The sequence below is a fragment of the Eurypyga helias genome, unplaced genomic scaffold, assembly GCF_000690775.1.
Source record: "Eurypyga helias isolate BGI_N326 unplaced genomic scaffold, ASM69077v1 scaffold31001, whole genome shotgun sequence".
Lineage (NCBI taxonomy): Eukaryota > Metazoa > Chordata > Aves > Eurypygiformes > Eurypygidae > Eurypyga > Eurypyga helias.
Window position 1 is genome coordinate 42,838 of NW_010233258.1, and position 15,551 is coordinate 58,388.

At 41.0% G+C, this 15,551-nt stretch overlaps 1 protein-coding gene across 1 annotated transcript in view; it reads left to right on the forward strand.

The window, feature by feature from the left end:
* NEK11 (NIMA-related kinase 11) overlaps positions 1 to 14,936 on the forward strand; it is a gene marked incomplete at its 5' end in the record, with an annotated part of 53,167 nt that extends 38,231 nt beyond the window's left edge. The window contains one exon of the mRNA XM_010161690.1: positions 14,732 to 14,936. Within this exon, the coding sequence (XP_010159992.1) occupies positions 14,732 to 14,936 (205 nt within the window). The remainder of the gene's footprint in view (positions 1 to 14,731) is intronic.
* Positions 14,937 to 15,551: the final 615 nt, after the last annotated feature.

The window sequence follows — 15,551 nt, forward strand, 5'->3', positions numbered from 1 at the left end:
GCTAATTGCTTGAGTCATTGCAGTGTGCTGCACTTGATGCATTCTTTGGCAGTAGAGAGACTTGATGGTTTTTAGAGTATCAATTTAGGTAGCTTCTACTGTGTTCTTGTGCAGGGTTCTACAGCTTCTACCTGTATTCATGTGAGAGGGAAGTTGTGCTGAAAGTCCTTACAGGAGTGGTGAAAGAAGCCATGGTTGTTCTTGAATATGGTAGGTAGGAGTCCTTTGTCTTCTCTTATTTTAAGTAAAAAAAGGCTCAGGACTTAAACTGTAGACAGTCTGATAGTGTTTATAATTCAATCATCAGCTTTCTTCACTGCAGTCCCAGAATATTTTCCCTGGCATCTTCTTTCCATTTCCTATTGCACTTTGTTCCAGCATTTTGAATTTCTGTCCTCTCAGTAAAAGTCATGGCAAAATCACCTGCCTCAGTGACAATAATTTCTAGTTAGTAATATTTAGTATCAGTATTCATTTTAGCAGCAGAGATTTCACTTTACCTTTCAAGTGCAGTTTGTTCTCTCTGCAAAAAACTTCTACTTCTATGCTAAACATTTCGATATTGGGCTCTTCTGCAGTGTTGATAAGAAACCTCTATTTCTTGAACTAGCTCCCTCAAAGGTTATCTGAGCTTTTTCTCATTATGATCCTTCCCAGCCTTTCGTGTTAACCATGGGAACTCAAGCAAATATATAAATCAGAGTTGTGTGACTCATGTTCCTCATACTGGGATTTTAGGCTGAGGAATCGTGTTAGATGCAGGAAACAGGAGGAGCTGTTCCTTGGTATTTTATGTTGTGTCCACCATCTTATTCTCATGGTGGTTTCCATCCATGGTACTGTGCAACCTTGTGTATGCCTCAGTCAGAGAAGCTCTACTCTCACATGCTATCCAGAGCCAAATTATCTTCGCCAGAGAGATCCATGAGGAAAAACTGTCAGTTCCACTGATGCTCCCATATAGAGACTTCCAACCATGCATTTCAGAAGAGAACTGTTTTGTTCTTCAGAAACAACTCCCCAATACAAAGGTTTTTTTTGCTATCACATCAAATTATTATACCACCTATTCTTTTTTTCCCCCCTGAGGTCCATATGGCTTGTCAAAGTCGTCTTTGCAACATGTCAGAAACTTTGGCAGTACGCATTGCCTGAAAGATTGGCTTTGTCCCTAAGGAAAGGCTTTAGAAGAGTTATTGTAGCAAACGCTAGCTTGTTTTCTACCAGCCTCTGAAAAACTTGGTACACAAACCCAAAGCTTTCTTCGGGCTTGGACTAACAGCACTGATAGCTTGTAAGAGGCTGAAGAGGTAAAAATCTACATTAAAAAAAAAAAGGCAGACCCAACTTGTTTAGATCTCTAGCTGAAAAATATTTTCAGCTGTTTTTCAGCTTACTCCATCTATTTCTGAGGCTCTTCTCTCCAAGTTTTAACCATTTCAGCAACAATTTGACCACAGTGGAGGGCCTGGAAGAATCACAAAAGCCTGTGGAAAGTCTTATGATGCGTGCTTGACATCTCAAGTCTGTGCAGGGTTTCATGGTCTAAAATGGAAAAGCGAAGGTGAGAAATAAGAGAATTGTGTGCAGAAATTTGTGCAGAAAGGGAAAGAACATCCTTACTAGGACTTTTGCACTTGACTATAATCACAATTGCACCTCCCTGCGTTATGTGGTATTTGTATCCCAGGCGTCCAGTGAGTGGAGGCTTCCCCTGGAAGCCTCTTCAGCACTGTAGTCAAATTCCATTTCTTGGCTTTGGAAAACCAGGATTTGTGTTTTACAGAGCAAGGCTAGTTTTCGAATAACAGAATAGCTATGGAATAGAATGTACATCTTGTTCTCTCTTTCCTGAAAATATAAAGAGAAATAAAAACCGTAGGAAATTAAGAAAAAAGCCCCTAAGTACAGAGTGTTTTGTGCTGCTTTGTGGAGGTATCCATGAATATATACAATGAGTCATTTTAATAGCCATGAACTTTAATATGCAGCTTAGAATTCAATAAAATGTATGTCAGTAAAAGGAAAAGGCTTTTATGCCCTAAATTTTAAGTAAATTAAAATCCTTTCACACAGCAGTAAGCACCTCTTAGTCAGTCCCTGAAGCCTTACACACAGCAGCATACCATGATCAGGCAAAAGACTTCATCATCACCTGCTGAGTGTAAGTAAAGCCGTCTTTCAGAAGTCATGGGAAAAAGGCATTTGGTGATATTTTTATCTGTTCCCGTGAATGCTCATAACACTATTAGTTTAGTTTCATGAGCAGTATGCATATATGCTTATGGTGCTTGTGACGTTGGCATCAAATGTATCATTTATCTTACAAATTTAGAAAGGTCATGCTAAAGTCATTGATTAGGCACTGGATATTCTTTAAGGTAAGTAGTCCTAAAAATGCCTAAAGTATAGAAGACATTTTGTACATTTATTTGTGTACATTTTTGAACTACTGTGGTAAAGAAACATTATTTGATCTAGTGGGTTTTTTAGGTGCTGGGTGGGCCTTCCTAAAGGCTAACTCTGAGCCATCTGAAACTGAAAACAATAAATACAGAGAAGCTAATCGGGTTTTTAGATTTCCATTAAAAAAATTCTCAGTGACCTTTTAATTGCCATTGACTGACATGTTGAAGGTGTCCTGATGTGAACGTGCATGAGGAATAAGATGTCTTCTCACAGACAAAAATACATATTTAGTAAGGAAGTTTATTGATAATGTCTGATCTGTGACTGTTTTTTGCAGACAGCTAGAGGACATCATTCACGAGAGTATTGATCCTGAAATGTTTTTGAGCATGAAGTTTCCTCTTACACATGCCACAGTTGTTCTGTCAACACTCCACTTTCTGGTAATAATTTCTGTGTGGTGATTCCAAGACCAAAGCATAACTGTAGCTTTTTGCTTCTCATGGGCTAAGCAAAAATATTACTTACATATCTATCCTCTTTGTCTTTCTCACACCTCATTTTTAAAGGTCAGTCTCCATCTCGTAATTGTCCAGGGCCAAATGAACTCACTATGGAAACTCATTAAACATCTTAGCCTATGACTTTCACTTTCTTTTACTGTTAATCTATTACAAGATATCTGAGTACTTTACCTTCCAGACCCAGATTTGAAGTATTTTGGTTTTACTCTTTGCTTTACAAGCATGTGGAGTGAGAATACAGTAAAACTGACCGGGAACCTGCCTTTACATGACCAAGCTGGGAAACTGGTTCTTAGCTCCATCAGGGAGAAGTGGGTGAACGCTCCCAGCATGTGAGTTGTTGCTGTCCCAAGGCAACAACTGAGAGACAAAGTGGGAATGGATGAATCCTGGATTCTTCCTGCCTAAAAAGAAATGAAGGTGAGTCAGGCAGTGGCTACTGCACAGGACTGAAGGAGTCCTCTGCAGCAGATGTAGTAGCCTCCACTTAAGGCTGAAGCTGGAGCTGATGGCCTAATTCCCCAGACATTTTTATGGATCTTCATTCACATTCTTCCCATTGTCCATGCTGTTCCCCTCTCCACAGCAAGAGCTGGCTGAATTTCTTGTCTTGGCCCTCTGTCTCTGTATTCCTCAGCTACGTGGTCTGGACTTATCATCCAGAAAGGGAAAACTAGGAAAAATCTCAGAGCACCCAAAGATGTAAAGTTTCACTTGCTTCCAAAAGGACTGAGATACCCTGGGGATGGTTATTCGGTGGATATCCTCCTGATGAGAGTTTGACAGCTCAACTGCTCAATTCCTGGTGGAGTCCTAATCTCCTGTGCTTCTCTAGGGTACTATCTTAGTTCTTATTCAGAGTGCATGCACAGAGCGTTTCATCCTTACGTCAGGAACAGTGTGATCCCTGGTGTCCAGATGCATCAAATTGCTTCTTCAGGATTAGAGTCATAAGTGGGGAGAGGTGTGAAAATGTGTAAATCTTCGAAAATGCAATGTATTTATTTTGACCTTGCCTAGCTTCCATACAAGAAAAAAACCCTAAAATATTTGATAAGATCCAATTTTCTCTAGAAATAGTTTGTTACTAGTGACTTCTCCTTTTCTGCCTAATATATGCAAAGTCACGCAGAAAGCAATGGCAACCGAATTAACAAACCTCAGGTTTCACGCCTGCAGGTTGAATCTGTTCCCTTGCTGGAACGGGACAGAAATTCTGTACATCTGAGTTGAGAATGAGGACATCTTTAAAATGGTCAAGGGCATTCATTCCATATGCCCAGAGTATTACAGCTGTTGGCCTTCAATTTTAGTGGTTATTCAGCTTTAGGGCTTCTATTATTCTTCACAACAAGAGGCAATATGCCTGAGCTCGGTGAAAGTTGCAAGTGATCCTTAATTTAATGCTTAGGTGGGAGTGTACTGATTATATGGAATTTAATGTGCTGCCCTGCCAGCTGCGAGCAATGTAGGAATTGAACAGCTACTACTGAAAGGTATTTGGCGACAACAATATGTTTTGCCAATTATTTGCTTTGTATGCTTTCAAAGACAGCATGCACGTATTGCTGTAGCCCAATGATTATGGAAAATGGAATTACATATTAAAGTTCGAGGTCACTAATCCAAATGTTCTTGGGTTTTCAACCAGTCTAGAATACAGAACATGTGTTGGCCTCTCTGAAGTAGTCTCCAGTATGAAGCCACTGGCTATGTAGCCTAAATTAAATCAATGCAAAGCCGTATCTCGGTGTAAAACTGGCCACGAATATTGATGTTTAGTTGCTTCTTTTGTTGTCCTAGTAAAGGTGCCAAAGACTAAGACCCCCGTTCAGTAAAGTACTTCAGCATGTACATAATGGCAAACACAAGCAGTCCGGTTGTCTTTAGCAGACACCTAATGTTATGCAAATATTCAACTGCCTGGCTTAATCAGGCATTGAATGGAGTAGCTATACAGGAGAATATTCACACAGCCCAATCCTAGAAACCTTTCCTAGGTACCTGTGGACTTCTCCCAGCCCTATGTTGAAAGATACAAGGTAGTTAGAGCACTTTGGTTAGGGTCCTATTACGAACTTGCCTGTAAGACACTTGTTTCTCTCATACCAGTGCCAAAGGTGGTAGCCAACTAAGGTAGGTGTGTGAAGTTAGGCTGGGTGACTGTTCACTTTGCTTTTGCTGTACCTGTATTTCTTGCAAGTCGTAGATAATTTTTTGAGAAGCTTATACTTCTCTCCATCCTGCATCTGGGGATGAGAAGAGCACGTCACCTGCCAGTGCTGTCGTCCCAGCAGTTTTTAGCAGTGTTACTTAGCTCCTTGGAATGAATAGACTGAACAAACTCAGTAGCTAGAGTGAGTGTATCAATTATTAACATGCAAAAGGGCGCGATTAAACTTTGATGTATTTTCTTGGGATGCTCATGGTGGTCCTCAGGTCCAAGCCTTAAAATGTAAGGTTTTGTGAATTAGAAGAAAATTAAAAATCAGGCTTTTTCAATGTCTCTACTGAGCTGCATGTTGTAGACCCATGAGCCATTCTGTTGTCCTGAACCTTAAAGGATTTTTTTTTTGGGGGGGAATGTGCACTAATGTCATAATTGCTTTAGCACTAGGGAGAGTTTTTATGCAGAAACAAAACACATAAAATTGTTAAGTATAGACTCACTCATTTTAAAATGTCAAGTAGCCCCAAACACTCAAAACATTAGGAGAATTAGACTAATACATCTTTTTGTTTTGCACAAAAAGCACGATTCCCCTAGTTTCTCATGCTGTGCATACATAATACGTAGATTGAGCTGTTCAATTTTCTAGCACCTTGATTTTGTCAATAGTTTGCAAATGTGAGAATGCTTTCATGCAGCATTAATTATATAGTCTGTTTTCAACCCAGAACCACTTGAAGAATCTTGACAGTGTTTACTAGATGCAGCATTGAGACCTTGGGAGGTTCACAGAGGCACTTGGGAGAAATATAGGTGGAGAATATGCAAAGGGCATTCACCACACCCTTACCAGGGCTACCAGTGTTTACTGTTTCCCTTATCGCTTCTGTTTTCGTCTGCTTGTTACTCTAATACTGTACTCTGTAAGAAAAATCTGTCTTTTTCCCTCTTTCCTTCACCACTTTCCTTCTGGGTAGTTTACACTAACCAGGTGTTGCCAAAGACTGGGACAAAGCCAGAGGACACTGATACTTGTAAGGCCTAACCTTGCTCTTAGTTCTAAGGTAACACCTTAGACATGTATCTCTGTTAACTTTTTCTCTACAAAAAACTAATTTTGATCCTGAAGAGCTGAGTACTGGAGAAATGCATTTAGCTGAATGGTAATTTTTCTGGTTCAGCCATGTTTCAAGGCAGGCTTGGGTTTTATCTTTATGAATCTACAGCTGAAACAAATTATTTAGATACTACATTATGATTGTTATGTTTCTGTACGTGGTCACAGAAAACTTAATTAGTCTTTTGCGTGTCATATTTTCAGGTAGCTAGATATAGTATTGTTTGATTTTCTAAGACATTTGAGACAGAGGAATGACCAGGGTCCTATTCAGAAGTGTTTAGGTATAAAATGTTTATTCGTTGGGAAAAAGTTAAAAGGACTAAACCTCTTATCTGCCTTTTCAAATGTCTAAATAGCTCTGTAAAGCTTGTCTGGTTTTGATGAACAGCCAAAAAATTTGAATGCATAAAACTTTCTAGGCCTTCCTGAAAATCATAGATCTACTGTCCATAGTTAGTAATTGCTTTTCTTTCTTCCTCCACCGTATAGTGTAGTCATTGTGTGGCTCTGCCGGAACAGGAATTGGTCTTAATCCTGTTTTTCCCTATGAACTTTTTCCAGGACTACTTTTTTCAGGGACCTGAAAGAAGTTGTGGACATAATCCACCTCACTTCAGGCCCCTTCCAGTGGATGTAGATGTGAACTAAGCCCAGATGTTCAAAGTACAAAAACTTTACACAAACAGTTATTTGTGTCTGTGTTAATATCTATTTTTATGTGTACATAAAAATACACTTTTCATACTGTTTATGTGTACATAAAAATATACATATACTAGTCATAACCAGACATCGCAGGATCCACAGCAGTTGCTTTTATTTTTAACTTTTAAAATGTCTTTTTGATTGGATTACTTAAAAGTCTTAGAGCTTTTATGACAAGCTCGTGTGTGTTCAGCATAGTTCAGCACCTGTGTGCAGCTCCCTCTCTTGCTGTACAGTGCACAAACCCAACTGAAGCTTTCACTCACGAGCACTGTGGGGCTGGCTCGTGGTGTTTCCATCAAGAATTGTCCAGCTCCGTACCAGACGATTGCAGTAATCTCTTCATTGACATGCTTGATGTGTTGATAGCCTTTTGATGGGACTGGCTTCCTGGTAACTCAGAAATGCATTGTTTTACATCCAATATTAATGTTTAATACAATATGGCTAAAGACAATGCTCAGGTTGACCAAAAATATATATGTAGTGATATGCAATATTATGATCGTTTCATTGAAATGCATAAACCTGTATCTTTTCCTTTCTCTGATGGGCAAATTGTTAGTTTTATAACTGTTATTTTGGTGCAAGACCCTAAATCAGCAGAGACCTCCCTAAAATCAAGCCATGTAAAAGGAGATCAGCATTAACTCTGAATTACCTCACGGCTGAACAGAAGAGGCCACTATTTTATTCCTGCTCTTAAACACAAGAACAGTAGCTACTGACTTTTTGGAGGTAACTACCGTGTCCTTGCACGCTCACATTCAAGAAGTGGCAGTTTATTGTGCTGCTTTTCAGGCACATCTCTCTAAAGCAAATGCATTGATAAACAAAGGGCATGGCATCAGGTGTGTGTTAAATGCGCCTTGAATTTTTGCTTGATCTTGATCAGTGATGCTGAATGACTTAAACTGATGACTTTTCAAAGACTCTTTGTCTTCCAAGGCACTGTTCAAAACCAGGATGTTTAAAATAATTTTACCAAGGCTAGGAAATCTCAGAATGTGTATAAAGAGACTACAGCCCGGGAAAGTGTGTTTCAGATAATTCTTTCAGAGCACTAAACGGTACCACCTTCACCTCCTGAAGAATAGCTCTCTATAAGCAAACTTGTTTCCTCTCTCATTTTGAGTATTGACGGTAAATTTATTAATATAGGAAGACTTTAAAATGACAGTATTCAGATTTGATTAAATGGCCATGTTTTGGTGTGAATTATTTTCTTTTTTCTGTGGGAAAAAAAAAACAAACAAAACAAAACCAACCTTCCTCTTATGACAAACTATATTCTAAATTAGTAGTAGCCTGAATTCAAAGAGCAGCTCCAAATTCTAATTTGCGCTTCTTCCAAGAGCAGATGTCAGCTTCAATTGCTATTTTACAAATTCATTTATCTCAGAAAATGAGATGCATGGATAATATTATTGTTGATATTTCTTCAGCTGTGTGTCTACAACTTTTAATAATAGGATCCTGCTTAGCTCATGGGAAAGCATGTCCTAAATATGCTGTAGATTTTTCAGGTCTTTAAAGTAGGACATTTGAGAGTTTTGTTTGTAATCAAATTAAGGTGTTTTAATTCGGGAATTATGAAGTAATTAGGGATGAATTATGAAAATTATCATTGTGTCTTCAAGTGAAGAAATTTTCATTCAGCAGTAATATGATGAAAGTCAAAGTCCATTGAGGCTTGAAGGTGAAGGTAGGGGCTAATATTAACAATTCAGATTTTCTTTTACTAGCTTTTGTGTAGTAATTCATTCCATCTCTCTCTTTTTTTTTTTTAATAAGCCCTTTTCTTAGACTTTGCCATACTTTTCACATTCCCAAGACTGAACAGCTGTCATAACTAGACAGGTATTGCCCTACCTTTAGAAATAAATTATGGAACTCATAATGCACTTCTCCTAACAGATCTCAGAGGGTCTTTATAGAGCAACAGGCAAGCTTTGCTGCAAATGCAGTTTTGAACCCAGAGTGGTTTCTTTCTAGATTCAGAGAAGTTTTAATCATTCATAGTCAGTAATGCCAACATACCGAATGACAGGAAGATAACTTGAGAGGAAAGAGACCTTTTGTGTTGTAACTGAGATAACCTTGTTTGTTTACTGAACCATGAGTTGCTGTAGCAGATATCCAAAGATTTTCTGGTACAGTTAGAAAACAATATTTTCCACAAGATCAAAGATATGTAATTTCCTGATTCTTGATACATACTTGATAAATTTAACAATCTCTTGCACCGAGATCCATGTCACTCTTGTTTCGCTACAGAGTGGCATGATTGCACTCTCTTTTAAAGAGAAGTATAAGGTTACTAAATTAATGCTTAGAAATAGCACGTTCGGGGACAAATCAAAATTGGATGTTTTGATGGGAATCCTAACTAATACTGCTGGCCTCCATAGGGATAACCCTTGAGTTGTAGAGAAGACAGTTCAGTGAAATCTACCAAAATTATTATTTCAAAGATCCTTCAACTTGCTTTTATGCCCTGTGAACTCTAATCACGGTAGATTTGCTTCCTACTTCACAATATGCTTGTTGGTATAGGATTCAGGTGGCCTGGCTGCATCCGAAAGGATAAATAAATGCCCACTGGGGTGGATATACTATGTCCACAAAGCTTCTTGTCTAAGGTTTTCATTGAGGTAGCCATGAGTAGCATTAGTATTTTGACATAACTGAATTTCCTGTGGTTGGCTGAGGAGCTGTGCATTTGTCATCTGCCATGGCAGCGGTGAGGTGCCTGATCCAGAGGGACTTTCATGGTATCATTCTGGTGTGCTCAATATTGACTTGTGTAAAGTGCAGGGACTCGGCAGCTCCAGAGACTCTCCTTGCTCCCGAGCACGAACCACACCACAGTTCCCTGAGAGGCACTAGTGAAACCCCTGTGTTCGCCAGCAAAAAGTGCCGCCTGCCTCTGGGGGCGGATGAGGGAGAGCAGAATGGTTTAAAATGATAGTCGCTATCATGCTGAATGACATCTGAAAGTGAGAAGCTGAAAACCCCTTAGCTGCTGATTTGTGTTATAGTTATCCTTCAAGGCAGGCAATGACAAGCTGTTGAGAGATATTAACCCAGCTGCTAACGCCCACGGAGGAGCGCAAACTTATGCATTAATCTTGTTTTGTGGCTTTTGTCAGTGTTGCATAAAGGTAGGTGTATTGTAATTGATCTCCAGACCAGAAAGGAAATGTTAATGTGTAGCTGGTAGCAGAATAGTCAAAATAAAGACCTGCGGGATAATGGAAAATTCTTTGTTCACCCAGGGAAAGATTTACAACTTCCTCAGCCGGTTGAGAACACAACATTATTATATTGTCAAATTTTAGTAATTTTGCACTGATGCGTAGGAAATCAACTGCAAATCACCAGATAGTCTGATAAATTCATTTGGGCCGAGATCCACTAAGTGACTTGGAACATTTTTAGACTCCCCGAGTATAAAATTGCAGATCTCAAGTCTCCTATTTAGCTCCCCTCTAGCACTGGCAATGAGTCCAAGCAGTAAGTGCCTATGATTTTGCTGATATTCGTACCGCTTCTCACATCCTCAGAAGTGCCTTACCCTTGATAGAACCAAGTCCCTGTCTCATGCCCAAACACGGTCATTATCCTCAAATCAGATATCTGTCTGCCTCTGTGGCCTTTGGGGCTTGTTCCAGTTAATTTTCTCTAAGCGTGGACTGTGCGCTGCACAAAAGCTGGCAGCAAGAGGCATTTCATTTCAGACCGCGGCTTCCATGGATGACATGGATGACTGGCAATAATCGCTGTCCAGCCGGTAGGTTGGTGGTCACAGCGTGCCTCAAAGCTCTGGATGTTCCCAGCCCTGTGCCTCCTCTGCCTGGAGGGTTGGGACTGCTCAGTTGGGCTCATTGTTGAATCTCTCGCAGTCTGCTGTGAGAAAGCACGCACTCTGCACACCCATTTACACGTGGTAACCTGTATTTCAGTCCCAAGGACTGAAGGACTCCAAGGACTGCTCATACTATTTTATCCAGGGACTGTTCCATGCAAATAATGTTGGCACATGTGTCCGGTGTTGTCCTTGGTCCCCAACCTAGGGAAAGCCAGTGTTGTCCTCCAACATTGCTCATTCTCTTCTGGCCCAATGCATCTGCTTTTGTACAAATCAGAATGAAGGTGAGGAGTGTCCTTCATCACCTAGTCTGACTGGTGGTTATGGTACTGGTCTGGGAGGTGTGGGTTTGAATCTCCTCCTACCCCCAGGTTTCCGGCTCTCTGTGTGAATGGTTGAACCACGAACCCCGAGATAAAAGAGGGCAACTGGGTACCTGTGTGGTCATGCTGAATTGCTGCAAGTCCTGGGCTGACAGAGGTGATTCCTGACGTTATTAAAGCCAGACAGGTGTCAGATTTAGGATATGCCTGCCTTTGGTTGTGGTGGGCTGTTGTTTTGGGTGGATGCCTTTCTGGGGTACCTGTGTTATACAAGGACCTTAGGGTTCAGTCACAGAGCTGTGAATTTCATTGCATGAACAAGGTGCTTAAAAGTTAGTAAACGCTGTGCTCAAAAAACAGCAGTGAATCCCTCCATACATCTAAGCCTGTGTAACACAGTGAAACGAAAGAAAGAATGATCTGAGATATGACATTTAAGCACATCAGTGCATATCATCCTGGGTCAGACCCTTGCGTGGTAGAACCTCAGGTAAACCCTTTAATTTGAGCATCGTGAAAAACAATTTAGGGTAGTGTGGGATGGGGTTCTGTCCCACAAAGCTTGTCAGAGTAATGAAATCCCAGATGTCAGGTGTCCCCTCCGCTTGTGTAGTCTTGGCTGAGAAGGAGATGAGGGCTCATTTCTAGGGGAAAATAGTGAGTTTGTAGGTGAGTGAGCTATAAGACAGCACAAGGCGAGTAAATGACAGCAAATCAGAAAACACGACCACAGGGGAGTGCAAATGGTCATTCTTTACTTGTTTGGTGGCAAGGCTTTTAACCATTTCTAAACTGTAAATGCAAGTGTCCCATCTTTCATGTGAAACAGCAGTAACTGTAAACAGAAGGGCAGGGTAAAATCTGTAATTGTGCCTCTGTAGGACTTCACAGGGATGGAAATAGATCCCCTAGCACAGAATAGGGGCCATAATGTGCAAAACCGGCTTTCCTGGAAGCCGCTTCCCCCCTGCCTCCATTGGGATGATAGGTTGTCTCAGTAACGTCTGCTTGACATTTACTATCTTGGATCCCACACTTCTGCCTCTGTGACAGAGAAGGTACGATGTGGTAGCAGGCTCACATTAACGCAACTTGCAAGTCCAAACAGAGCCTGATGTCTTCTTTTGTGAAAGCAGGTTATATTTTTTGTTACCTACCCCTTAATTTTCAGCCTATGAACATTTTTCCCCTAGTTCTATTGTATCAGCTATTATACAGATTAGCTGATTTGCATGCTCTGCCAAGCTTAACTGAAAAGATTCAAGCTTGCAGGTCACATTTATTAGCAGAAGCAATACTCCTGAGGTATGTGTTTGCTTAATTTTTCGTCTTTAAATAGACAGGACTGCCAAAAAATTAAACATACTTGTCTAAGAGGGAGAGAGGAGTCAGTAAAGGCATCGAAGAGGTAGCAGTGATTTCAAAATAGCTTCTCATGTATTGATTTTTAACCACTGGAGGGAAAAACCATGATGTTTCTGATGAAGCTTTATGAAGAAATGTACATTATTTGCCAAATAAATCCCTACTTAGCTTTCTGCGGTAATCTAATCCCTAGGTTTCCACTGCCTGAGAATCAATCACGTCTAGCAGTTTGTTTTCCCCTAAAGAGCACTGTTGGTAGAAAAAACAACCATAGTTTCTAGTTATGGGAAGCAGGACTGAGTCAGGTCTGGACCTCCAGAGATGATTCCAGCTTGGCCCTGTGGCTTCTGATCCTGGGTCTTGGCTTTCTCTGCCCTGAGTTCCAGATATGCCTTCCTGTCAGGAGTGTGCAGGCGGAGTAATGTGTAGCCGAAGGTGAGATCACAGCTGGGCATGACCGAGCTGCAGAAAAGCAGTGGGGTATGAGACGCGTTTCCTTCTTGTGAGTCATCGGGGATATCCTTCAGGCGACAATACCCTATTAGATGTATTGTCCATTGTCACCAGTGCAGATCCTACTATATATAACAACAGGATTTTTCAGAAGTCTCTAATAATGTGGTTCTGTATACTGAGGAAACGCTATGTTTCATATCAAATGAAGTTTGAGAAACAATGAAGTAAAATTCTTTGCAGCAGTTTTCTAAGAATGGAGGAATTTACATAATGCAGAAATTTTTCTGGCTGCAGTCTCACTGTAACGATGTTATTCCTCAGCAGTAACAGCATGACTGTGGGTGAAAGGCAGCTACCCCTGAACTATGCTGTCAGGTGAGCACAGTTGGCCTTGCCCTGGTGTTAGACACATAACAAAATCAGTACAAAATCAGCAAAAAACCAGTACAGCTGGAGTATGTGATGTTTTTGGGTGGCTGTGTGCAGGTTTAACCATTTAGACTGCTTTTGGGAAGTCTTGTACATGCTCCCTCTGAACCCACATGCAGTGTACTAGAGTGCTAAGCCTTGATGCTAGCTTCAAGGAGCTCTGATCCTTTTCTCTACTGTTGCACAGCTCAGAATGGGCGATCCTTGGCGTGCCCGCAGGCCAAGCATATCCCAGCTCCCTGCTGCCCTAGGATCCAGGCGCTGGCCATGGAGCCTGTGACACGCAGCACAAGCTAGAGCCATGGTTGAAATTTTGGAATACTACACAGTTCGCTTCCTAATACCTCCTTTTTGTCTAAAAGAATTACCACCAAGCAAAGTGTTAAGGCACCAATTGTTTTAACATGCTAGTGACACAGTATGTGTAATGCTTGAGAAATATGTGAGAGCATTAAGATCTCAGATACCATTAGTTCGTTTTGGTATGTAAGAATAACTTGTCAGAGAAACCTCGTTCAGATATGCTGAGGTTTATTGAAGAAGTCTTCATGCCAAAATGGATTTTCTGGGAAACCAAAACCAAACCAACCGAAACCCACACCAAAACTAAACCCAACCAAAACCTCAAATATTCTTGAAATCCTAGCAAATATTCTTGAAATCCTAGCTAAATGCTAGTGGGAGGAATGGCTGCTTACCACAACTTCACCTAACCAAAATAAGACATCTTTTAATGCAGCTTGCAAATGTTTCCACAAGGTGATCCCAATTAGTCCAGCTCAGTTTCTAACTAAGGGAAGGGCATCATTACTCTGGAAATGTGCAAGTCCGAAGTCAAAGACAATCAAATCTCAACTGCTCTAACATATGAAAGAAAGAAAAGAGCACAGTGCCTGCAGCAGACGTGTGCAGAGCAGGCAGATGTTTCTGATATACTGAAGGCAGGTTACTCCAATATTTTCATCAAAATATTATGACCCCATCACTGAGTAGAAAATTTTATGTTACCTATGGCTTGTGACACATGAATTTAAAGATGTTTGCCTTTAGAAAAAAAGAACTTCTGTTCATTGTCTTGCACTATGCAAACGGATCTTCTTTATAAATCAACATTAAGATCCCGTGAGTGTATTCTTTGTCGCTGAATTACAGATCTGTCTTCTGATAAAAGGAGTGTGCTGAGGGAAAAGAAAAATGTGTCAGTGAGCTCATGATGATCTTGCACAATGGTTTCCTTGTTATTTGATAGAAGCTAAAATAAAGCAATGAATCCTGAAATGTGATGGTTGGCATAAAATGCCACGGGTGTACTGGTGTGAAATAACTTTACCTTGACCTTTATGTAATATTCGTCCCCAGATCTGCCATTGGGAAGCTGGGAGCAGAGGTATTTGAGGCTGTGTACAGCTCTCTCAAGCAAGCGAGACAGCAGAATGCCAGTGAGGAAGAGATCAGGAAGCGCCTGGAGAAACTGGTTTCTAGAGCAAGCGATTGCTTTGAAGTCGATCAGCTTCTCTACTTTGAGGAGCAGCTACAGGCTCCAGAAGCACATCTTCAGCTGTAAAACGCGTGTCAGTAGCAGGACTGGTAATGGCAAGGAGGCGTGAAGCTGCTAGGCTGCCTTCTTCAGGCCAGCGAGCAAGTATGGGAGGTATTTGGAGGAAATGGCTGAAGGTAAATCTATCTAAGGTTCCAGACCGCAGTGAGAAGTGGGTAAATACGGTACAGACTGCAGGGGCAGGAGGAACAACACATGTCTGTGACAGTGAAGGGGATGATTCACTGTTACCAGCATCCCTTTTTCACCGCTTTGGGCATAAACGAAGGTGTTCTGCGCCTTGGCTGGGCATCACTCCTGCGCTCAGAGCATCGCTGGCAAAGCTGCCTCTGATGGAAATGGTGCAGGATCAGACGCCAGCTGCTGTTGATTCCTGCGCTGACTGGTCGTCATGACATTAAAGCCCATATTTTTTTATGCTTTCCCAGATTTACCCTTGAACATACATGTATATGCACGGCTTTGCAGCCGCTAACTGTCTGGCTATTATTCATTGTTCAAAAGGATTGCGTTTAATCTCGTGGCTTTCCAAGGAACTGTGAAAATACGTGCTATGTGTATATTTCTATACAAACACGCGTGCTCACATACAGAGGGACAGGTATGTATATCCGTAGAGGC